The sequence below is a fragment of the Pelodiscus sinensis genome, chromosome 17, assembly GCF_052426305.1.
Source record: "Pelodiscus sinensis isolate ZL-2025 chromosome 17, ASM5242630v1, whole genome shotgun sequence".
In the NCBI taxonomy this organism is placed as follows: Eukaryota; Metazoa; Chordata; order Testudines; family Trionychidae; genus Pelodiscus; species Pelodiscus sinensis.
The window spans coordinates 21,099,699-21,127,669 of record NC_143068.1 but is presented as its reverse complement, the minus strand read 5'-3'; the positions used below and the strand labels follow the sequence as shown (position 1 = coordinate 21,127,669).

The following is a 27,971-nucleotide window of genomic DNA, read 5'->3' as shown; positions in this document are numbered from 1 at the left end:
CTTTCTAACCAAGAAAAAGCTGAGCCCCCGCTGGTAGCGCTTATGACACATCCATAAAAGCTGCTTTAATGGGGAATTGCTTTTAAAGCCATCAGAACCAATTCCTGATTTGTCACATGAGGTGAGAGCCACATTACCTGCGCCTTTCTGATCTCCTATATATGCTTTGCCATCACATGCCATGTTACTCACCCTCCTCAACAGAGGTGAAACTCCCAGCTTCCAGAACAAAGAGCTTTGAGATGGTCTCCAACACTTTTTTCTGCCGTGACACTTCTTCCAAAAGGCTCTCCTGGACAACTCGGGCGATGTTTGTCAAAACCAGTTTCTGAAACAAAATGTACTTTTCTTCAGAGGCTAAGACAAAAGCTTTGCACAACGCAAGAAGTGCTGAACCCCCTTGCTTTCAGAGTTCAACTCTCCCGCGGCCAGGGGAGAAGACCACCGCCTCTCACAGAAATCCACTTATCATGTGTGGGTCTTGGATGGACTGAGCAAGAGATGGAAATAGGAGACAGACACGTTGAAAGTCACTAGGAAAGGATAAAAGGAGTAAGAAAACCCCCAAGGGTGATGTCATGCAGTGTTCCCTCTTAATTTTTCATGTCCCTGTGCAGAAAGAATTTGGTTATGTGCACCAATATGAAGATGTCTCATCTCACCTCCATATAGGTGCATATAACAAAATTCATTCCCCCTTTACCTCAATTCTCTGCCCCATCCCTGAGCCCCCCCACACACACATCCCAGTGTGCCTGGGTGAATGCTGTGGCTGGGGATCAGGGATGGCGTTGGGAATGAGGGTTTTATATAACAGATTACCCCACAGAGGGCTTCCTAATCCCCTCTCTCTGCAGCAGGCCTGGGCCAGGTGCGAGGTACCTCTAGTCTAGAAGATATTTTATTGGGACCTTGTGACTTGAAGACATCTAACTTGCCTAAATATTTTTTAGCTTGTTTTCTTCCCTATCTGTCTGTTTTTTCCCCGTTTCTGGTCCTACCTCAGCATTCATTACATTAGATGTCAAATTACTACTAACTTTTTTGTGTGAAAACAAACAAAAAATAATTTAGCACTTCTGCCATTTCCAGATTTTTCTGTTGTTGTTTCCGCCTCCCCCTCGCTCCCTCTACCCTATCCTTGGTCAGCTTGCTTCTAAAGTAGTTGTAGGATGTTTTCTTGTTACCTCTTATCTCTCTAGCTAGTTTAATGCTGTTTGGTGCATTGACCTTTCAAATTTTGTCTCTACATACTTGTATTATTCACTTATCCATCCTTTTTAATTAGACCTAGTTTCCACTTTTGGGAAGGGGCTCTCTTTTGAAGATCTCCTGTTTAAGCCAGTCCTGGGTGAGGAGGAGCGCTCAGGACAGCGGGTCGGTTACGCTGGCCAATCTCAAGTTGGCAGGTGTTAGAGGGGTTTGGGCTGCCCTGTGTATGAGGGGAAAGGAAGAACTCAAGCTGGCCTGCTACAGATGGGTAGCAGGAACACTTGGGCAAACCCCACGTGCTGAGATGGGGTGAGGACCATGCTGCTGCCCCTGCCCCAGGCACATTAGTGGGGAGAGGGACCTAGGCCCTGCCCCATGGGGTTTTCCCTTTGGGAAAATACAGTCACACTAGTTAGGTTGGACATTAGGAAAGACTTGCCGTCAGGTGAGTAAGCTCTGGAATAAACTGCCTAGGGAAGTTGTGGAATCTCCATCAGTGGGGAGTGACTGGGTCAGAGCAGAAGGCTATAAAAAAGTAGTGGATGGGGGAGAGATTAGCCTCAGACTGACGAGTTCTCTGCTCCCAGCATAACAGGGAGGTGCTGGTTTAGAACCAGCAGAGGCAATCAAGGGCAGTGGAACACCTGGGGCTAACTGACCAGGCCTGCAAAGTCAGGCCAGCCTGGGCTAATTAGGACACCTGGGGCTAATTAAGAAAACCAGTTCAGACTGGCTCTAAAAGCAGCTTTGCCTGCAGTTGGGGCATGCATGTAGCTAAGAGGATGGAGGAGGGTGCTGCTGAGAGCAGGAGGAAAGGAGACCACAACTGAACTTGAGGAAGATGCTGGGGAAGCAGCTCGGGGGTCTAAGAGCTGTCTTATAGCAGGGGTCAGGGACTCATACAGGCAGCTACTACTACAGAGCCCTGGGCTGGAACTGGAATATATGGTGGGCCTGGGTTCTCCCCAGCACCCTCCTCCCTATTTCCACTCAGGGAAAAGGACTGTGGAGTTTATTCTCCGTTTCACAATACCCTGGCTGAGGATGAAAAGAGCACAGGCTGATGTATAGTACTGGTGTGTGGAGTGTCCTTCTATAATGCCTTTTATACATCAGGGCCTGATCCTAACGGATGCTGATATCCTAGTCAAGTGAGTTGGGATTGTGCTGGTCAGCATTTCTGACTCCCAAAGGTGCTCTAGGGAAATCATCACTACTTACCCTGGATACTGGCTGTTTTACTCCAGCAACATTTAATTTTTCTCTCTCTGAAAAATTGCTCCCTTGCCAATCTGTGCGTAGTTTGATCCAAACTCTTCCTACTTCATTCATGGCCAGCTCACCATGCATAACTCCTCTGAGTGCAGAGCCACTATTTCCTACTCCAGCAAAAAAGGTCTGGTTTTGCAGAACTGCAATTCCACCAGATTTCTCTATGCATTGATCTGTGTATTGCAAGTTGAAAATCTGGCTCAAGCGATTTGCATTTCCATTCTTACTCGTTGCATTTTATAACAGCCTCATAAGTCGCCAGCTCGGTCTTTCCTTGGTGGTTATAAATGATAGCCCAGATCCTCACCTACAGCCAGGGAGTGCACAGTGCAGCTCAGGAAGAGTGGGGAGATGAGTGTTGCACTCCCTGATCCTCCACCGACTGCATTAGGAGCTGGTTTCTGGAGTAAATCAGGGTAGTGTGAAGGCTGCCTTATACAATTCCGGCTCTCCATGGATGTGAAAAGTAAATAGAGCATAAAGTGCTGGGGCAGAAGTATGTCCCAGCTAGGCTGACTTTCCCTCCAATCATGTCCCCTTTCCCAACAGCCAGAGAAAATGGGGATGGCACAGAAACTGTTCCTCCCACACTTAACAGAGAGTCCTGTGTTAGGACGATTCTCATAGCGCTGGCTATGCCTGCTTTGTGCTCCTGCAAAAATGCAGAGTGCCCACATGGCAGCCTGGGATTTGAGCCAGTACCAATCCCCTGCAAATGGATCATCCGTGCGCCACTACTTACCTGCAAGAGAGCTTTGCACAGCTGCAGATGAACTACCAGAAGTCTGTCTAAATCCTCATTTCCGGTGGTTAACTCTGCTGTTTCTGTTTTCGTCTCATAGCCCAGTGTGTTGTCATTGTACGTACTGTCAGCAAAGTTGAAGAGGGGGAACAAGTAGTTAATGTTAACTAGTCCTTGGGTATGATAAAGCAGAAAGAGCTAAACACCAAGAGAAAGTAAAAGTTATTTAAAAGTCTAGAAAGCACCTCTTGCCATTAACTCCCAGCGGTGTGAGAAGCAGGAGTGTGGTGGGTGCTGCAGCACCCCCAAGCTTTCTACCCAACTTCCCCACATCCAGGGACTGAGCTACTGCCAGCTCCACCAGCCCTGTGTTCTGGCCATGGGGCAGCCCCTCTGTGATCTCCCCACCCCCATGTCCTGCCTTCAAGTGGCCCCTCCATAGTCCCACTGGTCCTGCTAGCTTCAGCACCCCTTGGGGTTGTGCAGCCCGCTATCCATGGGGCCCAGGCCACCAGACCTGGAGGCTGCGCTGCCACTTTGGGTCCTGCCGCCAGCCTGGGGCTCTGCAGCTGCCTCCAGCTATGGCTGGGTTGCCAACTCTCCAGGAACTGGAGATGCCATTAGCTGAACTGGATGCCATTAGCAGCAATGGTGTCTGGTCTGTCTGGTCCAGGACAGCTGGTAACTCCAAGTGTGACCACAGCCTGGGGTAGTGAGGGATCTGAAAAGCTGAGGGGAGCGCAAGCCTAGCAACCGCACCCTAAAAATAGCTCCAGCGCCACAGTTAACTCCTGTATCTTCAACACAGTGAGTGTGAAGGTTTCTCTACCTGTCTTCTCTGTAATCCCCCAAATCTCCAAAGTGGCTACCACTTTTGACAAATAACTGACGCCCTTTCAGAGGAGGGACCCTGCTCTCTTGATTGTGTGTAAACTTCCGACAAAGGTGAATATGGGGATTTACATCTGTAATTCTTGTGTCAGGAAGGCGCCCGTTTATCAATTTATCCTATTAACTCAATTTCTGAGAGGGCTACCATCCAAAGACACTACCATCCTACTGTGTACTGAGTGGCTGGCCGGTTCGGAATGATGTACTGCAAAAGCAAAATAAAAACACTTTGTTGTCTAGCAATTCCAACTCAAGGATGCTCTGCAGGCTAGTCTAGATGGGGGTACTCTGCACTTCTTAGAATCAGGCCCATAATCAGTGTTGTGAGCAAGGGTTGCAAATATGAAACTGAACTCAGTAGAAGGAAAAAATGGAAGAGACCAGTGAGTTGCTCCTGGCCTGTTCCCTTGCAGAATTGCTCCTGGTCACACCCATGCATCTGTCTTCTGCAGACTAGTTTTAAATGTCCCAGTTATCCCATTCTGCAGCTTAGTAGGAGGGAGTGTTTTTCCAGATATTCAGCCTAAACATTCCCAAATTTCAAGCCATTACCAGGTTAAGTTTCATAGTATCTAATTCCTCTCCCTCCTGGATGTTTGCACTCTGGGCACCAACCTCTTCATCCTGCACAGCCATTGCCTGAAAGTTCAGTGTATTTAACTCCTACTCTTTCTCTTATCAACCCCTCCCATCCTTCAATGGGAAGCAGCACTCTGCTCACCTGAGACTGTCTGTCCTTATGCTGCCAAATAAGGAAACCTCATCAGCACTGCAGTCCGTGTTTAAAAAGTCAAAACTTTCCAGCACCATCTCCACCATCAGACTCTCCATGGATGAATGTTCCTGACAAGATGTCTTCAGCTGTTGGTAGATAGGAAATAGAGTATTGTTCTTTACAAGGATGCTTTGAGAACTCCTGATCCAGAGCTATCGGTTTTATATTGCCACCCATTACTGCAGTATCTCAGTAGCTTCAATAGCAAAGTCCCCAACCCTTCAAGGAGTCTCTGACATTTCTCCTCTTTCTCTTGTTGGGGTAGAAGTTTTGTGAAAGGGCTTGGTTTGGAGGCAGTGTTCTCTGTAAGCTGGGCGCTTGTGCAGCCACTCAGGAGAGATTCAGATGCCACCCAGCTGATTAGCAGAGCACCCACAGCGAAGTATTTTTTTTCTACTGGTAGTGCACATTCACACATGCCTCTGTGCATGTAAAAATTATTCTGCACATGGAAAAAATCCACAGAGGGATGGGAAAGTTTAGAGGGAACACTGTTTGGGAGCTATTTTTTTTTTATTTTTCTGAACGCTAAGTCGTTGTCATTCTTATTTCAGACCTCAGTTGAAATCTTACAGTATCTTCTCTCTCTCCCCTATGCACAGGGCCTCCTCTATCCCAGAGCTGTGCGACAATCCATCCTTTGCCACAAAGTTGTGCTCCAGAATCTTTTTATCTAAGGGGGGAAATGTTTCTACGCTCATATGGTTGTGAGAATATCCTTAAACAGAAACTGAATTTTAATCTGATGCAGTGTCATTCCCCCAGGGTGCAGAGAGCCGGAATCATGAGCTCTGATGACCCCGTTCATCGAGGGATATACGCTGCTGACCATTTTAGTTGATATAACCACAAAATGTGCTTATCCTGATCCCAAACTGATTGAGATGTAGAATTTAATATAAAAATAAAATATAATGGCTACTATCCTTATTCATATTGGGGGGTTTATTTTCCATTAAAATCTTAATTTAAATGAAGTAACTGTGGAATACCACGCCAACTTCCCACAATGCACGGACCTTCCTACAGAATTTAGGTCCAGCTTGACTTAAGAGTACACAGGGTCTTGATTATACTCTGCTTTCTAATTTCTCCTTCCCTCTGTTATTCATCTCTGCAGAGCATGTTGGATAGAGTGTAAGAGAGTTGTTACACAGACTGAAATATTGTTACACTTAGCTAGCTGGCTTGACTTCCAGTCATTTCTGAGTAATGCCTAAGCACTGATGGTCAAACCAACATTTTGGGAACGTGCCACTGAAAATTTTGAAGCCATCGATACTCCATAATGTGGTTATAAGCCCCTTGGAAAAATAAAAGGAAAAATGATGAACAGCAAACTACAATTTATTGCACAAAGGTGAAATTAAAACCACACCTTTAATTTGTCCCTGATGCATAAAACTTGGTACTCCAGTCCCTCCAATGGGGTTTGTCCTGGATTCTGCGACTTCAGCAAATTTAATACTTCTTGAAGGAGTTTCTCGACTGCTTTGGCGCTTCCAGCTGGTTTTATGTCATTTTCAGCATTCAAGTTTTTCCGACCAACAGACAAGACATTTTCTTGTTCCACAGACTGATGACTCCAGTGCTGGCTGACAGAATCTCTGCCCTCTTTCCTTATGTCCCATAGGCTGGATGGGCTATTTGGCGCTCCATCAATGGGAGGAGTCTCTTTCAGGATATCGAGCGTTGTGTGGTTTGGAGACTTGTGTTGTCTTCCTTCTGCACTGGCATCCTGTACAAGAACTACTGGCAGGGTCGTGTGGTCGGAAGCTGGAGTCACATTGCTGGTTTCTGTCCCTTTCTGATCCTGGGAGTTGAATGAATCGGTCTCCGTAGAGCTGTGTTTTTCAAGCCTCCGATGCATGTCGAAGTCATAGTCAGCCAAGTAGCTCAGTATGCAGGGGGCTTGTGCCTCATTGTTTATGTCACAATGGTTCTTTCGTTGCTGCAAAACAGACTGCAGCCAAGAAGAAGTGATACTTATGAGATTTACCCAATGATGGAAAGCCCAGGAAAGACCCTCAGCGCTTAACCCCCACACTAACCTTCCACAGAAATTGGGGGTAGGGCAGGACACAGCTAGAAAGGCCAAATGAAGAAACCCCCATGCAGACCAGAGGAGTTGTCAGAGCAAGCCACGTAGCCCAAGAGCCTCAGGGACTCGCATTTAAAGAACTTTAAATGGAATGCTAAAAAATACTCAGACGCCAGTGCCTGTCACATTTCTCATTCCGAAGGGACTCTTAACAAATCGGTTCAAACTTTTTGGCTGGAAACCATTTTCATGTTTAGTTATTCATACAGCACACTCATTAAACAACTGTATAGTCCCACGCTGCCACTGTTTGCAGAAGAGCTGTCTACGAGCAATGTTTTGTACTCCCTCTGCTGGCTTGGCAAGAGCACACAAATCTGAATGTAAGGCTGGTATGGGAACCTGAGGTTAGGGGAGTATACGCAGGTATGCCTCTGTTACATATTACCTGTGCTAGTAAGAGGCAGGAGCATAGGGAACAAAGCAGCAACACTAAGTGAAAATCTCATTATAAACACAGCAGATTCTCTGATCCAACTGCACTACATTTGGCTCTAGATGGCGGGGAGGGAAGACGGAATGCTTTACACTCCACCTTTAAGCCACCACTATGGTTCGCTGCTCCTGGGATTGGCCCGTTCCCAGTGTAGACTGCTCTAATTTATGCTTGGCTGCACAATGCCTGATGGGACTGTTCCAGCTGCCATGGTGAATACTTGGCAAGGAAAACAGTTTTGCATTTTAAGATTCCAAAGTGGGATTGAAAACAACGGGTTACATTTAAAAAAAAACAACACCCCATAATGATCACCCTACTGCCCTGTGGCAGTGGTCTGTCCAGTTTTATTCTGCAACCCTCTGATGTCCTCTTCCCCCCGCACAGTCCCAGTCCACTGTTTGGGCACAGTGTTTTACTTCCCCCATCATACTTACGAGGTAATATTTCTCTCTGAAGCTGGGTGTGTTTGGTGGAGTCCAATTGTACAAGGAGTTTTTCCTACTGCCTAGAGAAAACTTGGAAGTGGTTCCAGGTGACAAAAACAGGTTCTCTGTGTCAAATGGGCTGAGAGAGGAGAATACAAAGGGACAAATATTAGTGAAAGCCAGGAAGCATTTAGATGTTTAGCAACAAGAACTGCAATTGGGATTTGAGCCCCACAGCATCACCTTGATCCCAGAATTTTATTTTGTAATATTCAGCTGTCTACACTGGAATGTTTTGTTGCCAAAAACTGCTTTTTGTTGACAAAACAGTGAGAGTGTACACACTACGATGTAACTTTTGTCAGGAAAAACAGTTTTGTCGACAAAAATCTTCCAGCCCTACAAGGGACTTTTGTCTTTTCCCCTCCCCCTTTTATTGTCAACAAAAAGCCGGTGTAGACTCTTGTTTGTTTTGTTGAGATAACTGGCTTCCCCCAGTATTCCCCAATGCATGCCCTGATGATTTTGCTCAGTGTTTTGTGATATCTGCTGCCTTTTCAAACCTCCTGGAAGTATCTGACAGCTGAGTGAGCTGCTCTGTTTGGGAAACAAAGAGCAAATCACTGGAATGCTTCTGTTCTGTCCTACACTAGAAATATAAACTGCTGCTACAAGGGGAGGGCTAGAGAGACTGCTGTGCTGCTCTGACAGGGAGCTTAGAGAGCTAGGAAGGAATCCCAAAAAATGCAGGGATCAATTCTGCCTTCCCACAACACTATAATGAGGGATGCTTACCCAAAGAGCTCGCCGAACCATGGCGAGCCCCGCTCGCCAGCCGCACTGTCTGGCGATCTGCACATGCGCAGATCGTTCTGCGCATGTGCAGATCGCCGGAACCCAGCTCTTCCGGGTTACAATCTACTCGCCACGGGCAAGTAGATTGTATAATTTGTCGAGCCCTGCTTACCCACATTGCTTTGCTCTTATGTGTCGATTTGGTGCCATCAAATGTTGACAATGGGAGGCAGGAAAAACTGGTCTGGATGATTTTCACAACTTTTTCACATCAACAATACTTTTGTTGCCAAACCTTCCCAGGGTGAGCATAGCTCAGGTTAAAAGAAGAGGGAGGTAGCCCCTCTGAATTACGTGCTTGATACCTAAGCTGCAAGAGGGAGATAGCAGACCATCATCCTAACAGAGAGAGAAGTACTGAATAACTCATCCTTCAGTCACGGAGGTTCCAGCAGAGCCTAATCAATGCAGCACACTCTAAAGTGACTTTTTTCCCAGAACTGGATCTGAGCGCTCACATCCCATACAGTAATTCCCCAGCTATGGTCCATGAATGGCAGATTGGCCACATGGTGCTCCAGAAATAGATGTCCAATGTTAAAGGAAAAATAAAAGGAATGTGTGTAACTTTCTCCAGAAGGGGAAAACACTATGGCTACATCTACACTGGCGTGTTCTCATGCAAAAACTCTTTTGCGGAAGAGTTCTTCTGCAAAAACTCTTCCAGAAGAGAGCATCTACACTGGCATGTGCTTTTGCGCAGAAGTATCCATGCCAGTGTAGACGCTCTCTTGCGCAAGAAAGCTCTGATGGCCATTTTAACCATAGGGCTTTCTTGCGCAAGAAATTCATGTTGCCTGTCTACACTGGCCTTTTCTGGAAGAGCTCTTGCGCAAGAGGGCTTATTCCTGAGCTGGAGCGTCAGAGTTTTGGTGCAAGAAGCCCTGATTTCATACATTAGAACGTCAGAGTACTTGCGCAAGAACACGAGGCCAGTGTAGACAGGCAGCAAGTTTTTGCACAAAAGCAGCCACTTTTGCGCGAGATCGCGGCAGTGTAGACACAGCCTATGAGCCAAAAAGTCACAAAAAAGGTACTATGATCCTACATGCACTTATGCAACTGCTGTAGTTGCCACAGGATGTTATGTCGCTGTGCATGGCAGGAGATGTGGTTCATGCAGTTATGGCTAGAAAGGGAGTTTCTACATGTCTATCCCTCTAGATGGTGTCCATCCTGTAAAGAGCCCAACAACCTTTATTCAAGGCGCTTGCTGCCTATCCTCAATGTTCTCGAGAAGATCACTAATCTTCCCCTTTCCAATAGATGTATCTGCTGGGAGGGCTCTCAGGGGAACTCTTGGGTAATGCTTGACAGGGTTCCCTCTAAGCTGAGCAGTGGCCCTCTAGGTGAGATTCAGATGCCACCCAGCTGATTAGCAGAGAGCCCACAGCCAGCAGCAGTTGACAACACGTTTCTACTGGTAGGGCACATCCACATGTCTTGGTGCGCTTAATTCAATTTATTCCATGCATGGATGGGAAAAAATTAGAGGTAACACTGACTCTCTGAGCCTTCATCCACAATGTACCCCAACTGAAAAGGAAGAGAGGAAAAATTCATGGAGTTCCCCTTCTTGATAGACCTAGGGCATTTTTAATTAAATTTGTTCCTCTCTCATGTACATTTGTGCAGGAAGGGAACATATTCATATAATCTCTCTCATCCCACAGGCAATATTTTTAAATGAAGGCCAACTACACCGCTAAGGAGTCTGCACTCCCAGTGGGAGTCCCTGGGATTTCTGAAATGACCCAAACAATAGTGGGCACAAATTAAGTTACATGGAGACTTTTTCCTCTCACTTCCAAACCAAGTTCTATTTCCCTTTTATTGAAGGAGCAGATGGCTGAATATAAACATTTCAGGCACACACATCAGTGTCTGTGGTCATCCCACCCTGGAGGTATCACTCTCAGAATGTCTGCCTAATGCATGTCAATTAGCTAAATTAACCAGTGTATCACAGCTGGAGTCTGTCAAGCAGTTCCACTGAGTCAGATTAGCAGCCATCTGCAGCTTCTCACTTTGCAGCAAATTAACTGTCTGACAGTGAAAGGACTTGATCCAAAGAATGCCAGGGACTTACTGACAGAGGCAAACAGTTTACACCTACAGCATTTTGTTCTTAGAAGGAGGATGGCTGGGGAAAGCTGTTTCAGCTTTTAGAACAGTAACAAAGCCATAAAAAAAGAACACAGAGTAAAGGTATAATGAGACCAAGCTAAGGCCATTGTCCTCCTGTGAAGATTCATATAATCCTTTATTAAAGAAAAAGTATTAAGGGTCTGTTTACAGTGCACCTAAGTTCCTCCCATTTCAAATTCAATTTTTCTATGTCATTGATAATTGTATGCTTCCAAGTCATCTTAGGTCTCCCCCTTGTTCTTGTTGGATTACGGTAGCCCAGTGTGCTGAAAAGCATGAGATGGCTGAAGGTCTCAGGTAAAGTAAGGTTACAGTGCACTCGGACTCAAGTTTCAGCCCAGTTCCCTTTCACCCACACACAAATTAGTTGGACTCAGGTTTGCAAGCCCGCAGAACTTGAGTCCTAGGACCCTGATGGGGAGTTAGGTCAGAGCCCAAGTCTTGCTGTGATTTGGATCCAAGCCCCATCATATGGCAGCGTGCACAGGTCGAGCCAGAGACCCAAGGCAGGGCCTGCATAGTGCAGCCTGGCTGCATTAGCACAGCTGACAGACCCAGGTCCCGGAAGCGTAAACTAGATTTCAAGTGCAGTATTGATTTTCCAGCCCAGGCTTGGAAACTCCATACAGGCCCAGGTTTAATGTGCAGTGTAGACAAACCCCATGCAGTACTCCATTAGGGCATATCCGCCAGAGAAGGTTAACATACAGGCGTGTGTGTGTGCGAGAGATTTACCCACACCCACGATGCTGAATGGGGGAGAAGGGAAACTGCTCAACTAAGGGCTAGATTCAAATAAGGAAAAAATTGGCGTTAACTCAAGTGGCAGGAGCCTGAGCTTTTAAAGCAGCAGGATCTGCGTTCTACCCCTTCTCTGACTATGTAGTGTTGAGCAGCACAGAAATAGCCACAACACTAAACTACGGGCCTCCTTTCGGCAGGGAAAGCGGTGCTACATTTTCATCTACTTGCCAAGGTCCCAAGCTCCCCCGGGTGGCTTTGACCCTTGGTTCAGCCTAATTCTCTTTCCCAGCATGTGGGCCACTAGGAATGTACCAAGAAGCAGGTATTGTCAAACCAAGTTTTCAGCAGGGTTGAATTTCTCCCACCCCACATCACTCCATTGGAACAAGGAGGCCGCATAGAAGGGTGCATTCCAACATAGTTGCAGCCATTCTGGGAATCACCGTGGGCCAGGCAGTGGAGGGGTGAGGTATATAAGGCTTGAGAGAGAATGTGGCGTCCCTTTGTGAGTCTCGTTACTATGTGGATTGGCCTGGTGACCACATTCCCCTCCTAGCCAGCAGCGTGGACAGCATTCTCTTCCCTCCGCTCATCCTCCACATGCAAGGTATATTTATGCCATAGTCGGAGCTGCACGCGCGGCTCCCTTCGGCATACCTCCCCTAATTTCAGTTTAGCTAGCACAGCTAAAAGTAGCTGGGAAGAGGAGGTGGCACAAATCCTAGCTCAGGCTAGGAGCATGAGTTCCAACCCACAGTTCCAGGTGGGCTAATACAGCCCACCGTGAAGCATTGATGAGGATATTTCACTGCCATGTTTAGCCATGCTAGCTTGACTAACAATAGCATCAGTATGACCCATGTTCCCTGTTAGCTATGCACTTGCATAGCCGCTCAGGAGCAACTCCAAAGCTGCCCAGCTGACTAGCAGAGTACCCACAGCTAAGTTCTTTCTTTCTCAGGGTGGTGCACATTCACCCATGCATGCCTCAGTGCACATACAAAAAGATATCTGCATGTGGATGGAAAAGTTTTGAGGGAACAATTTCCATCTCTGAATCCTTCCTTTTCTGGTGTCCTCAGCAGCTGAAGAAGTGAGCTGTATCTCATGAAAGCTTATGCCCCAATACCTAATAAATTTGTTAGTCTTTAGAGTACCACTGGACGCTTTGCTGTTTTTGCTGAAACAGACTAACACGGTAACCCCTCAGAAACTGGGCATGACTGTTTCTTACTGCAGTGTAGCAATACCCCAACCCACAGAAGTATACAAGAGGCAGTAGGACTTTTTTTTAATCAGCACTATCTATGCTAAGAGCTTCTTTTGGATTTAAATTGTGCATACTATTTGCCATTAGAGCTCTCACCCAGTCACCACTGAGGTGGCCCAAAGGGGAAGCTTGGGTGTCAGAGCTGGACTTGATTAGTCAATAACCATTTTAAGGAGGAGAGCTGTTGTTGCTCAGAGAGAAGAGCTGTTATTTTGAGTGTTTTTTTTTTTTTAAATAGAAACATCCTTTTCTTATCGCTGGCCAAATATTCCTTAGCATAAGCAGCTTTAGCAGATAAGCTGTCAGAGAAACAGAGTCTGGCCAGTTCCCTATGCAAGTACTCCAAAGAAGCTGCTTGGTAGAATACCAAGGTATTGTGCAAAACTTACACGTTAGAGAAATGGCAGAAATTCTCTGGTAAGCATCAAGATTCCTCCTAGGGATTAGCTCACAGGGGATGCCTGTCATCATTAACGTTGTTCCCAGCTAGGAACATTAATTGAAGGGAATCAGCTAATCCACCATCGACTAGTTGATAAGAGGGGAAAAACTGCAGAGGGGTTAGCTCCCAGAACTGCTGCAGCTCTGTCTTTTAAATGTATTAAGAGCCGCCAGGCTCTTCATACATTTAAAAAGCAGATGCGCAGTAGGGGGGCAGGGGCAGGGGCAGGGGCAGCAGATGTGAGACAAATCAGCTGATTCCCAGCTCGTGCCCGGTCCCGATTCCCAGCTCACATCTGGCCCCCACTATACCTCTGCCTCCCCTACCCACCCCAGACAGTGCTGGGAAGGGGGGGGGGGGGGACAGAAGAGAGAAACGGACTTTTAAGCCAGCTCCCCCTAGCACCGGCTCCTGCTCCCCTATCCCCTTTGCTGCCTCTCTCTGATAGAGACAGCAAGGTGGGGGGAAGCAACTAGTCGAGTCAGTACACAACCATCAGATAAGCATATGCTTATCATCGGATAGTTGAATAGTCGCTTACATCCCTATTCCCAGCTGTGCGGTCATCAAGTTGAAGAATGTTACTGCTGGGCCAATGCTGCCAAATATTACCAGGAAACCCTTTGATTTCTTAAAATCAAATCACTTCACAAGTGTTCATGCCTTCAGTATGGTGGTTTATGCCACACACTACAATAGCTACGCAAAACTCTGGCAGAAAACAGCAAGTTTTCCCACTGTGAAACATTTGCAGAGAGTGACATTTTAATTCATAAACAAACCCTGCCAAGCTTCCATTCTGAATTATTCATCCTGTCACGACCCAGAAACAGTATCACGTGACCTCAATGTCCATCTACGAATTCACACAGCTCAAATGGATTACTCGCTGGAATTGTTCAGCAAGTTGTTGTACATAAAGAATAAATCAGAGAGGTAAGGAATCTGCAAAGGCAAGTCATAAACTGAGAGGCAGGATTGATTAGTGGTCGTATTTTTCACTTAGTTTTTCAGTCTACTGTGTTGGAGCTGAGCTGTTGGATGGCAGCTATGAGGGAAAAGGAAGAGACCTGTTGAATTAGCACCAAAATAGCAGCATGTGAACCTCAAAAGATTAATACAATCGGAAACAAGCAGAGATGGACTGAGGCCCAGTCTCCACTAAGGGAGAAAGTCAATCTAAGATATGCTAGCTACATGAATAGTTTAGCTGGTGACAACGTACCTTAGGTCAAGTTTCTGTGGCATCCCCACTGCAGTAGGTCAATGGGAGAAAGTCTCCCATTCACTTCGCTTACTCCTCGGGACCTGGTGGATTACCAAAATTGATAACGGCATCAGCCATCAATTTAGCAGGTCCTTACTAGACCTGCTAAATCAACCCCTGGGAAATTGATCTCCATTGCATCAATCACCCGGTAAATGAAGACAAAGGCTTTCACGGCTTAGCCAAGTCTACCATACCAGTAAAACTGCTCTTTTGCCAGCAACACAGTACACTAAAATAACTCTTCTGGCAAAGTGTTCTGAATGTAGACCTGGCCCTAATCAGAATTGAGTGGATTTGTGTTTTTAGTATGTCCTTTGCACACTTCGCAGTTGTAGCTAAATGCCAAAAGAATCAACAGCATGTCAGGAAGATTAGAAAGGCAGATACGCCATTTGCCTAATGGAGTTTTTAAACATAGTCCATGAGATGGAAAGACTACACAAAATCCCAGAACAAGAAGATGTGTTACCACCCTCTCTTCCCTCAGATTCAGAAGTTTACATGCACATAATTACAGAAACAGCACCAGCAGAATTACAGGCAAAGCAATAGTGTTAATTCTTGGTAAAGTCGTTTGCCTTTGCTCGTGAGAGGGAAAATTAGAAAGGACGAGATCTCTTCCCAACTCAGCTTTGTGCAGATACTGTCTCAGTATGCTGCTTCCCATATTTCACCAGAGAGCAAGAGATGGTTTAAAGACTCATTCAGTATAGTAGAAACACCTCCAAACAATGCATTCAGAACTTCAGTTTACTTTTTCCAATGCAATGTTCTTGTTCCTTTTAAGCCCAGAAGTACAGCACACAGGGCAGTGTGTTTCTTTCAGAGAAGTTTGAGAGCCTTTTGTTTTCTTCTTCAAAAGGTTTCCGGCTTGCAAGAAAACCTGAAAATACCATGCTGCTGCTGCTGCTCAAGTCCCAAATTAGAGTGTGGGTTACTAAAAATTAAATGTTCAAGCACAAAAACACTTAAAAAAAATTGTCCAAAAAGAATCAGGCATTTACCATGGAAGTTTACTTTTTTGTTGTTGTTGTTGTCAAAAACACCACAAATACACACAAACATTTTTAGCTTTAAAAAGTCATTAAAAATGTTAAACACTTCTAGCCCAATGGCCTCTGCTTACAACTGCAAACCCACACACATATCAGAGTAGGGTTGCCAGGTGTCCGTCCGGTATTTGCGCTCTTTGTCCGGTTAAAAAAAAAAAGTCAGAGAATACCAGACATGTGCAATGTCCGGTATTCTGATTTTTCCGGCTGCGCTCCGGACTGAAGCCTGGCGTGGGCAGGCGTGCGGCTGGAAGGCGAGGCCACGATCGGCGCTAGGATCCTGTGATAGCGCAGGAGTCCCAGCTGGGTGGCGGGGCTGCGATTGCGCTTCAGAAGCCTAGCCAGGGCAGGGGCGGGGGAGAGGCTCCCAGCCACTCCCTCCTGCCCCGGCTAGGCTTCTGAAGCACCCAGAGCAGCGATCGCAGACCTGCCTGCCAGCTGGGGACTCCCAGGCTGGGAGCCTGTGATTGTGCAGAAGCCTGGTAGGGGTGGGGAGGCAGGGAGGAGAAAGTGGCTGGGAGTCCGCTCCCGCCAGGCGTCTGTGCAATCACAAGCTCCCAACGCCGATCGTGGCCCCACCTCCCAGCCTGTGAGTCCCAGCCTGTGAGTCCCAGCTGGGAGGTAGGGTTGTGATCACTGCTTATCCTGCATTTCTCCCCCCCCTTTTTTTTGCGTGACCAAAAAAATACCAGGGGTCCAGTATTTTTTGGGAGACCATCTGGCAACCCTAGAGACAGGTAACACAGAGATCAGCCATCAGAACCACAGTGGTCAATGCCTGTGGAATGATGCATTGCTATCAAACTAACGACTAGCTGAAACTCCCAATAAGAAAGGTTAGGGGCCTCACAAACCTTGGAACAGCAGCTGCAACTACAAAATACAGCCAAAAATATACACACTGGTGCCTAACGCTAGCTCTCAGGAGAAAAAGAGATCATAAGTGGGCAGGCACAGAGCTCTGCAATGTAAGCAGGTTTTCATTTATTTCAAGCGTTTGAAAAACAAAATATCGGTCTGGTCAAAAGCATCTGAACTACAGGAACACTGAGCTAATCAGATGTAGAAGAAAATTGTAGGATGCGCGAGAACCATTTGCTCCCAAAGAGGCATTGGAAAAACCGTGTAGTATACAGTACACCACAAATGCCATGTGTTGCAGAAGAGCAACCTGAAAATTCAGCTACATTAGGGAAGGAAGACTCATGGGAAGTATTTCATCTGTTGGTAGCCAGAGACCGCACAGAGGCAGAAGTCAAGTTAGGTTTCCAAATGTGTTTGGAAATAGAACTAGGTTTTTAGAAGATGAGAGTCAGGTTGTTCCTCATTCCTGAAAGAGGGGCCTAAACCTACAAGTCCTTCACATCTGAGCTTTGCATATTTGTTAAATTAGAACATAACCCAAGGCCCTTTTCCAGGCCTACTGGTGGAAGCGATGAAAACAGCCATTGATAAAGGTGCTGCTGTCATTGATTGGCTAGGTGAGTACAAACATAGCTAGGTTTGAGATAGTGGAGGCTAAGTTAGTTTGCATTGGACTGCACTTCAAATGTCAGGGGTTGCATGACAACACTGACACTATTCACCCGCGCATACACAGTCCTCCACCTTCCCACACACATACAGAGCCACCTCCCAGCATGAGTAGTTTGGATTCATTATGGACACCAAACTGTGGATCCACAGAATGACAGGCACTGCCTCGGTTTCTCTAGGAAAAAAAAAATTCAAAGTTTGCCACCTTTTGTAAATGCTGCCTCTTTCTTGGCTTGCTTTGCAAGTTATTTCCTTCTCATATCGGCAGTGAGAGTTTTAGATTACTTGAAATGGAAAACAGAGATGAGTTACAGTGCACCAGTATGCCTTGTAAGCTGTGCACTTGTGTGATCAAGCAGGAGACACTCAAAGGCCACCCAGCTGATAAGAAGCGTGCCCACAGCTACATTTTGTGTTTCTTGCTGGTGCACATGCCTCAGTGCACATAAAAATCATTCTGCACTTGGATGGAAAAGATTAGAGGGAATACTGGTGTGCACTTCTGCTAGTGAAAAATCCATAGCAGATTCATTTACCTGGAGTGGGGATGGAGGGGAGAGGTTGGAATCTCCAACCCCAGAGGTTGTTGAGTCCATTCTTGACAAATCCCAGGCTGGGATGATTTAGTTGGGGTTGGTCCTGCTTTGGGCAAAGGGTTGGACTTGACTTCCTGAGGTCTCTTCCAGCCCTCTGATTCTATGACAATCTTTTTCTACCCCTTTCAGGAGAGCAGGTCAGAGGTATTTTAAAAAGGGAGCTGTCATTTCAGTCTAGCCATGGCCACAAAAATAGTCTGTGTCCTCTCTTCAACTCAAAATATACCAGCAATTCACATTAGGAGAGAACTGTTGTTAAAAGAGCCATCCTACAGTGGGATAGGCAGGACAAGCACATGGCCACATCTTGTATGGCTCACCTCACACACAGAAGGGCACCAAATGCAGCTGCTGTCTACTTGCAGGAGAGTGCCAGGATAAAACGGTCACAGACCATAAATTATGGAGGGGTTCAAGACACAAATTAAAATTCCTGGAGTGAGGATTTTGATGTGCCCCTTGCAAGAAAGGAGAGGAGGAAATCTCTCTACGCAGCACTCAGAAATACAATCTTGCCTTTATAATAGTGGTAGTTTACTATGAAAGTTTACAAATCTAAAATGTAAAACAATGCATCAAATCCCATTTCACCTAACTCTCAGGAAGACGGGAGGATTGATACAGCATAGAAGTAATCACACTAGGACCCTAATGGTGTTTCACAACTGTGCACAAGGAAGAACTAGAACCTGCAACCGTGATCACCATCTAAAAGTCGAGTGCACACAGCAGCCAAACTTCTGAGGAAACCTTGTTTCTAAAGGAGGCCTTGGCCCCTGTAACTGGAGTGATTTCTCCACCTGTGTTCATATGGAGGTGACTAAGAGCTGCTGTTTTCAGCTTCATTTCCATCCTCGTTAAGTCCATCCTTTGTCTTTCAGGGATGTACATACACCCCAAGCTGAACAAACGCTGGACAAGGCAGACGCCTAAATAAAAGCCAGACACAGCCAGCTCCATTGTTGGCAGCCTCAACGCAGAGCACAGAACTGAAGGGCTATGGAGCTAAAGGCTATCCTCTCCCCCCTAGGACTGGTCCCTCCAAATCAGGGTTCAGGCACGTTGGTTGGGATATGGTGGGGATGCTTGCACTCCTGCTACCTAGGTTGCACCTGTTGTATGAACAGAAAGAGGACTGTTAAAGTGCCCTCCCCCACCACCACCACCACCTTACAAGCACTAAAACCATCTTAACATTCCTCTCCACCGAGGTTTGGTATTTGGAGTTGTACTCACTTCCAGACGACTTCCAGCTGGAGCTTGATGGTGCCTAGCTCAGTTATATCCACAATGATCGCCTGAGGTCTGGTGGTAAAGAAGTTGATGCCATCACACGTTACCACGCCAACGAGAATAGTAGTCAGTCCCCGCAGCTCTGTGACCTACAGAGGCACAAACCCGCTTTGCTAGATACCTGACACACGTCCTGTAGCTCCCCTTTGCTGGAGACCGCGAATTGGAGCCAATGGGAACGGCGAGACTCCGTAGCTACGGACCCGTTAGGTAAACAAAGGGCGCGTGGGCTCATGGCCCACTTTGCGAGACACGGCCTTAGGCAAACTTTTTCAAGGCTGACTGTGCCTATGCTTAGGCCTCTAAATAATAACGGGATGATTTTCCACAGATGCTGAGCCATGTGCAGCTCCCATTCGCACCAGTGAGGACTAGGAACATTCAACACTTCTGAAAGAAAGAGTCATTCCATTTAAGAGCCTAAACGTAGGCATCCAGAAAATTCTAATATTCACATATACACAAATAATTGTAACAGACAAACAAGCTGGAAGCCTGGGACCCATTTTTCTGCAAGGTATAAATTACAGCAAGCCTCACCCATTCCTGGGTTTGATCCAAAAAAATCATCTCTAGAGTAGAGCTCTGTTAGATTATCTAATCCATCTCCCCACCAGTGCAAGGCGATTCCCGTATCCAACAGAACCTGGCCACACAGCCCTTGTCTACCACTCCCTCCTGGGCTGAGCTGATCTCAGCCACAGCTCAGAATCAAAGCCAACAGGTATTCGGTTTCTCTCCTCTCATACCTTCACAAATAGCACACCATTAATCTGTCAGTAGCTCATCTTAGCTGTAGCCATTTACACTTGCTTTGCAGCCTAGCACACACCTTCTTTGACCACAACAGGGCCCAGCAATGCCTGAGAAACAACTTTCTAGCTCTCCTGTCTGCAGTCCTGGAAAATGGGGCTGGAAAACTCCAAACCAAGATGCTGCTGTACAAATGCATATTCTTTCTTTGTGAATCAAGGTGTCTGCCCTAGTCAGGCTCATGGAAAAGATTTAGCAGGTAAAGTTTTCAGAAGCACTTAAATCTCATTTGAGAGTTAATGGTAGTTCGGAGCCTAAGTCACTTTTGGAAGTGGGACTCCAGCATTTTTGAAAATTTGACCCAATACATACTTGTGTGGAGAGGGAAAGCAGAGAAACTAGAGTCAGTTGGGTTTAATAAACTGGCACACAACCTAAATCATGTAACCTCTCTCTCGAACTTTGAGGTGAGTCATCTTCACTGGCATACAGAACAATTCTTATTTTTTGCAAATATTATGAAAAACCATGCAGCTCAATTAGCTTCTCTCTTAATTCTCATTGTGCAGTGGGGGAAAAACATTTCTAAAAGCTCTACTGGCTAGAAGTCAGGAATTCTTTCCTATACAACTCTCATGCTGCCAAAAGGGTGGGGGTGTTGCAATATCTATTTTGTGTGGCTTTCAAACCCTGAAAGCCCTGCGTTGGCACTACAGAAAGATGTGTTTCGCTCAGGTAATGAAGGGTGCAGCCAAACCCTACAGCCTATTTTAGTCTCAGCTCCCACCTAAGTTGACCTAAGTTTAACTGCAGTGTCAGGCTCTCAGAGGATTCCAGAGCACAGCATGAGTTTGTTCCTGAGCAGCAGCTCCCAAGTTGGGATGTAATGTGAAACAGGGGGAAGCAGCACTAGTAATAGTAACAGGAAGATCCTTTCCCCAACTTCTATGTAAGTGAAAGAATAAAAGCTTCATCTACCATGCATCGATATTGTATAGCATAGAGACAAGGTCTTGGACTCTGTTACAAGAATACAGGGTTCTCCAATAAGCCACTCTAATACCAAGTGGACACATCCTTCCAAAGATACTGAATAAATTATGGCCAACTCATGTGGGCAGATGGCTTTCATTAACTCCAATAGGATGTGTGGATTTATAGCCTCTCTAGGGCAGAAGAAATTAGGGGCTGAGAGAGAAGAGGTTATGTAGGGAAACCCTGGGGAGGGGCAAGTCTGCCTTATTCACACAGAGAGAGTGTTGATACATACATTTACAAACTTTTTTGAACCGAGCAAGAATACTGGGTATTTAATCCCAAAATCTCATGTGCAATATAATTACTCCCTCCATGCAAGGGACCCCACATCACCACCAAGTCTTGGATGCCGATCTTAAAAACAAGGGGTCATTCTAATATATGGAAAAAGCAGAAGCATTAGCTCAGTTGCCATTACAAGAGTCCTGGGAAACAAGGTAGAAGCAGAGATCAGAGGCTAACTCAGTCAGCAGAACATCGATTAATTGCTGTTTTGGTGGGGTGGTGAACATTCGTGTTGTTTTTTTAAAAGCATCCTAGGCAAAGAACTGGATAGGAAGGCAGGCTACCTGCTAACCAATCCAACCACTGCAGACAACTACCTTTATTTCAAACTTCTCATTGAGGTTGGGTATAAAAACTTTCTCTTCCTCATCCCACGTTTGGCTGTCATCCGTTTCAATCTTGCCCTTCAGCTTCCATTTCTGGCGCCCTAGTCGTACAGACACCTAGCAGCCACACAGGGAAGAGGGTGTGAGAATCAGCACAAACCAAGACAGCGTATGGAACGACATCCTCCCTCCCTCCACATATGGTCCTTTGATTGCTATGCCTTTTATGAAGCAGGGGTGATGCAAAAGGAGGGCTGGTAATTTGAAATGCCTTGTTAAAAATGAAATGCAGCCAAGTAGCTTTGTGCCCCACCTGTCCTGGAAGAACTTGGGTGGTTACATCAGATACCAAAGCGTATGTGCTGTTGTAATGCACAGAGAAAGTTATTAATGTGCAATGTTCAGCATCAGAGCAGGACAGGTTTGAAACTGACTTGCAGTTGTGACACTGGCATAAAGTAAAGGGTATTAGGATTGAAACCCCTGGGATGGATTCAGTCTGTAGCTCTAGGCTTTGTGGGCACAGCTACGCAGTTCTGTGCCTTCCAGGGCAGTTGTGCCTAATTGGGATCAACCCTAGAGATAGGCAGCAGTATTGCTGCTTCTCTCTTTCACAGAGTTTTTAGACGACTCTGGTCAGGTCCCCAGAGAAGCTCTTCTGGAAGAGTTACATCTCCCAGGTTACGGTACATGGACCTTGCCCTCTATCAAGGTACTAGGCCAATGCCTTTAGCATCACGTAGAGGCAGGAGTAACTCAGGAGTTGGACAGAAGCACTGCTTTCACCAGTACAGGTTTGGTTTTCCTGCATTCCCACGTTTGCACAGCCTGCACACCCCCATTCCCCACCTGAACATTGCAGGTGCAAGCCCATGATTGTAAGTTACAAAAGAAAATGGATTGCCGCATACTGCACCTCATATTGGTCCCCTGGGCAGAGACGTGCGTAGCCCACCAACCCTGAAAAGAGAAGGAAAACCCCTTCCAATGTTTGTAACCTGAGAGAGTTTCACAACATCTACTAACAAACCTTAGCTTGCATTAAGCACCCAGGTGACACTGATTAACATCCCCTTACAGCAAGGCTACTCAACATGTGGCCCGAGCCCACACCCCGTTTGTTTGTGGCTCACGGTGAAGTTTGGGTTTACGCAGGGCTCAACACGTGGCCCACGGGTGGGAACCAAAACAAACAAACAAAAATAGTCAATATAGTGATCTTATATTGATATGCAGTTTAGTAGTTAAATTCCTGGACTGTCATTGTTCATTAAAAATGCTGGCATATGGGTGGAAATCGTGGAAATTGCAGAACTGACTTAAATAGGACCTGTGTGTTGTGTAGTCTTGCCTTAATCTTTGTATTCATGCCCATCAATGAGAAAGAAGCTATTTGCATATATATACACACAACCACACTTAAGTTGCGGCCCTCGGCATGTGCTTTGAGTATCATTATAGCCCCCGGAGTTCCAAAGTTGAGTAGCCCTGCCTTACAGCCAAATCCACATGGAGGAGCTGTTCACAAGTCAAGCCATTTGTCTCACTTAAAATCACCAGCTTTGCATAGGGGCGGGGAAAAGCCCTCTTCCAACACTCACATATAAAATAACACTGCAGAGCAGGGACAATGGGAACAAACCCAGGCTCATTAAGAGTCAGTTTAGGTTCCTGACCCAAAGCCCAGTTTTCCCCACCGACTTCAGTGAGCTTTGGACCAATCCCTACAGCAAACCTAAAGAGCATTTGGCTCAAGTGATGAATAGTACAAGGACTACCTTTCATCTTCAAGTGAAATTCTCCCAAATGAACCTCCAGTGCCCCTTCAATCAGACACATATCCTGGAAGAGAGAGACAGAACCATCACACTGACTGAAGAGTGGAGCAAATTGAGACAACTGCAGTCATTTGTCTCCAATCTTGAAGATAAAAAACACATCAGAGACAAGTTTAGAGCCGTTTACAAAAGCACCCACATTTTACACACTATTAACACTTTTCGCTTACGTGTAACCGGAGCAGGGTTTTTGCTTTGTTTTTTTAAACTGCTACTTTCAGGATGGGAAGTTATATCCCAGCTCTGCAGAGGAGCAAGAGTGTTTCAGTAATAGGCGTCTAATTGTCTTTCCCATTAGGTTACATCTATGCTTTGAGCTGGAGGGGTAAATTCGAGCTTGAGGAAACATTGGCACTAGTACTGATGGAATGGGTACCAAGACTCTAGCGACAGCAGCTGTACCAGTAGAAGAGTGAGCTAAATAACTAGAGAGCAATCTTGTCCAAAACCCTAGGCACATATTCAGACAGGTGGCCCTTCCCACTACTTGTACTGTTACAGCTTTGCTATTTTGAGCATGCTAGCACCATCAGCGCTAGCCTGAGGTATGTCTTCTCAAGCTGAAATTCATACCTCCAGCTTGTAGACCTACCCTTCCTTACTCACACAGTAGGTTAATAACTATGGGTCCCATTCCATTTCCTTCCAAAGTCAATGAAAAGACACCCTCCCCCCACTAACACCCTATGAAAGCTAGATTAGGCCCTAATGTCACAGATCAAAATCAAGGAACTTTCTATGCAACCAAATGCGTTCATGAAGAGTGCAATCAATCACACTGCATTACCCTGTGCATTTCACTGCATATTAAGAAGGGGGCATTAGACAGCAAAATACTTTTAGAAAGGAAGCTGTGAGTTGAAGATGCATAACATCAGCTTCATCTAAATTTTACATGTTACATTCTAAGTCCGGGCTACAGGAGAGCCAGCAGTTCAGAACAGCACATCTTGGTACAGTATCCACTGCTTTGACTTTAGGCAGAAGAGTCAATTCTTTGTCAGATGCTTGAAGAGTTATCCTACCTCTGTGCATTCTTGGAGGTTCTTATAAAGTTCTACCAGGCTCTCTCTGGAGGCTTTAGTGGAGGGTGTCAAGGAGAAGGCACGTTTCATATTAGATGCCCCATCCCGCAGCCTGCACTGGATGCAGTAAGTTTCATACAGTTCTTCTATCTTCAACAGGAAGAAAAAAAAAAAAAAAAAAAGAGAGAGAGAGATTTTGTGTTTTACACCAATCTGGTGTCAGTTTCCAATTTTAATGAGTTGACAGAAGTAACATTAACAGGAGGAATTTTAGTTTCTTGAAGATTCTCCTTGTAAGAGAGCAAATCTCACCATTCTAGCAAAAACCCAGGACCCCTTTCTTCTCCCCCCCCCCCCCGCCCCCACAACTTTCATACAAAACCTTTTCAACAAAATGGATCCATGATGAAGAGAAAAGCGGATGAACGATTAAACCTACCAGCTAAAGACTTTGGTATTTTGTACCATACAAGAAAAGCATGCTAATAAGAGGGTTCTACATAAACTTAAAACATGTCACGGTTAAAAGTCTGTTCCAGGTTTAAGGCGAAGAATCCAAAATTAACATTCACAAATGCTTAAGTAAAAGCTCATTTTCAGCCCAGGCCTACAAAACCTGCTAACCCACCCCAGATCCTGGAAGCCTTTAATTAGCTGCTCTGCACATAACTTATGAATGATCACCTGAAGTTTAGGGGTACTGTTTATCTGCTGTTTTGACTACACAGCCTTCCCTACTTCACTTTGTTTTATCTACCACAGAAATTTAAGCAGAGCACCAAATTTCTTCCAATAGTTCTTCTAAAGAGAGAGGGAACCAGTCTTTGGAAGCCACCATCACAGATACTAGACATAGCTTTAAAATTCTAGCCAGCTCTCCAACGTGCTTAGTGCAGTGATCTGAGCATCCTGAAATATTGAATGCACTTCTTACAGCATACCTATGAGGCAGGGCAGGGCTATTATCCCCATTTCACCAATGGCAAATTGGGGTACAGCAAGGTTAAGTGACTTGCTTAAGGTCACACAAGAAGTTAGTGGTGGAACAGGGAGTTGAACCTTAATCTCTAGTGCTCTAACCACTGACCCATTTTTCCTAACTCACACAGTCAACAGGAGCATGTTGAGGTGGCTAGAGATAGGGCTGCTCTCTTTGCTTAATCTCAAAACCTCTGTGGAGAGGCATTTGGCACAGACACTTCAGTACTAGCTCAGAGAAAGGCTTCTGCTTACTCAGGCTAACCAATCTCTTGCCTACATTCAAGTCATGGCTGAATGGAAGTCTGAGGCAGGCATGCTAGAGGCTGTGTAGAGTACATCATAGTTCTCAAGTGTGTTTAGCGAGGGCATGACTCTAAATCAGGTTCATTCAACTATTGCTAAGCCAGGAGGTGTGAAGAGGGAAAGGGAACATGGTTTAATTCTGGGGCAGGGGGGCAGTCACTAAATTCCCGTTGGAAACACATACATGGAGGGGTACCTGTGTAAGTGATATTTGAGCTCTTTGAATTGGACAAGAGATTGGCAGAGTCCATTAAGTGCTACCACCTATGCTTCCAGGAAGCAAAAACAAAAAACCCAAACACTCAGCCCTGCAACTCCTCCAAACAGCACCTTTCTATATCGTACCATCTTACTCAGAAGAAACTGGTTCTGCAGGCTAAGGCTGGGCTGTGCCCAGCATTGAGTCTGAATAGAGCCATTCAAAAAAAAAATCCCCTCCTCTAATGAAAGCAGTTACATCTTTTAGAAGTCCCAAGGCTACTTCCCCTCAAACAAGCGACTATCAAAATATTTTCAAATCAGAATGTTTAGACAGCAAGAAAAGCCTCTCGTGCATGGAATATAAATAGATCTCCTCTTACCTTGCTTATATGAAATTCCAATTTTCTGATGTACCTTTCAACAGAGCGAATTTGCTTTAGAAAGGGAAAGAAGGATTAAAAGCGATTTAAACATTCCCATGATGCAGCATTAGTCAGTGAGAATATAGTATCAGGGCTCACACTTCACTGTTCATTGATTTCTGGGACATATCCTATCTCCACCCCTCCAAAAGAATGAGGGCTTACCTTATCCAGATCATAATAGAAAGCCTGAAAGACAAATATGACAAATTGCCTGTGAATTCATCTGCAAGAATTAAAGAGAGTCCAACATCTGCTGCCAGAACAGCTGCCTATGTGGCAGGGTGTCCTTGGGCAGTGAGTTACAAAGTTGTAAGTAGCAATGCATTGTGCAATACAGTGGGAAAACTGTAAGGCCAACCTTTTCAAAAGCACTCTTAGTTTCAGTGCCCTGATTTTTGGGTAACCAAACCAAGACATAATTTTCAGAAACAGTAAGGGTTTGAAAATGGGCTGGGGTGGATGGGGGGGGGAGGGGTTGAATTCTTTATCCAACTTTGCATTCCAAAGGACAGTCCCAAGTCTGAGTCAGAAGTGTCCTGTACAGCTTAGCGCTACTAATAGCAAAGGTTTTGTTGCGAGTTTTGCATGTGGCAGAATCAGAGTGGCTAGGCCCTATTAATCAATGTTTCACCAGTTTTGCTTCATCTTTATTTCTCTTCAGTTTCTAGACACAGCCAGGCATGTATATTGCTTACCAGATAATAATCGGCCCCTACCATCCCCAAAGGGAGGCAATGCGATGCAGGGGGACACAGCAGGATATTGACATTAAAACACCTGGGTTCTTTCCCCCACATCAAGCCTTAACTTACTTGGTGAATTGAGCAAATGGGTACAATACTAGCCTCTCAGTTTAATCACTGGGAGTCCCTTTGAGTCCCAGAGTCAAGAGACAGCGGGTTGTTTTTAAAACTCTACCCTCTTCAAACCATTTAAGTGATTAATACTGAGAAGCATCTTACCAGCCTGGAGTTCCTTTTTGTATCTTTGTGTCGAGCAGACAGATACTCCAGCTCCGTCTGATGCACTTGCAGGTATTCACTAGAAAGGAAAAACCCAAAGTGATATGGTCTTCTAGCATGTGTAGTAGGATAGTCCCAGGAACAGATTTAAGAGAGTAGGTGGGGGGAAGAGAGAATTCACTGAGCTTTCACTTCAAGTAGATGGAGGTTTTGGGAAGGGCTGAGCTGGTGCAGCTAAAGAGACAGTCGGAAGTGAGAAGGAGAGCCATGGCAGCTGGAAAAGAAGATGGGCTTCACGTGGGTTAGAAGCTGGTCCCCTCATCCATCACCTGCCCTCCAAGAACTTCTTTTTCTGTTTCTCCCACACCAAGGGGAAGTGGTTTTAGAGGAAGGCAGGGCTACTCAACTTTAGAAGCCCAGGGGGCCACAGTGATGCCCTCAGCATGTGCTACGAGTCACAACTTAAGTGTGGTGGCATATACATGCAAATAGCTTCTTTCACACCGATGGGCATCAATACAAAGATTAAGGCAAGACTACACAAACACACAGGCCCCATTTAAGTCAGTTCTGCTGATATTAATAAAATGCAATATTTACCCGATTTCCACCCATATGCCAGCACTTTTAATGAGCAATGATAGTCCAGGAATTTAACTACTAAAACGCATCTCAACAGAAGACCATTATACTTTTTTGTTTTGGCTCCCACCCGCAGGCCGTGGACTGAGCCCTGTGTAAACCCAAACTGCACCGTGGACCACAAACAAA

At 45.6% G+C, this 27,971-nt stretch overlaps 1 protein-coding gene across 6 annotated transcripts in view; it reads right to left on the bottom strand.

Moving 5' to 3' along the window:
• Window positions 1–27,971, bottom strand: part of RIPOR3 (RIPOR family member 3) — a 79,035-nt gene that overhangs the window by 10,714 nt on the left and 40,350 nt on the right. For all 6 annotated transcript variants that reach the window (XM_089769683.1, XM_075901202.2, XM_075901204.2 and 3 more), the window contains 13 exons: window positions 27,201–27,279; window positions 26,401–26,424; window positions 26,194–26,247; window positions 24,329–24,478; window positions 23,244–23,307; window positions 22,382–22,425; window positions 21,457–21,582; window positions 19,007–19,152; window positions 7,867–7,996; window positions 6,271–6,855; window positions 4,839–4,978; window positions 3,227–3,350; window positions 193–328 (listed from right to left, as the gene is read on the bottom strand). In XM_089769683.1, the coding sequence (XP_089625809.1) occupies window positions 193–328; window positions 3,227–3,350; window positions 4,839–4,978; window positions 6,271–6,855; window positions 7,867–7,996; window positions 19,007–19,152; window positions 21,457–21,582; window positions 22,382–22,425; window positions 23,244–23,307; window positions 24,329–24,478; window positions 26,194–26,247; window positions 26,401–26,424; window positions 27,201–27,279 (1,802 nt within the window). The remainder of the gene's footprint in view (window positions 1–192; window positions 329–3,226; window positions 3,351–4,838; window positions 4,979–6,270; window positions 6,856–7,866; window positions 7,997–19,006; window positions 19,153–21,456; window positions 21,583–22,381; window positions 22,426–23,243; window positions 23,308–24,328; window positions 24,479–26,193; window positions 26,248–26,400; window positions 26,425–27,200; window positions 27,280–27,971) is intronic.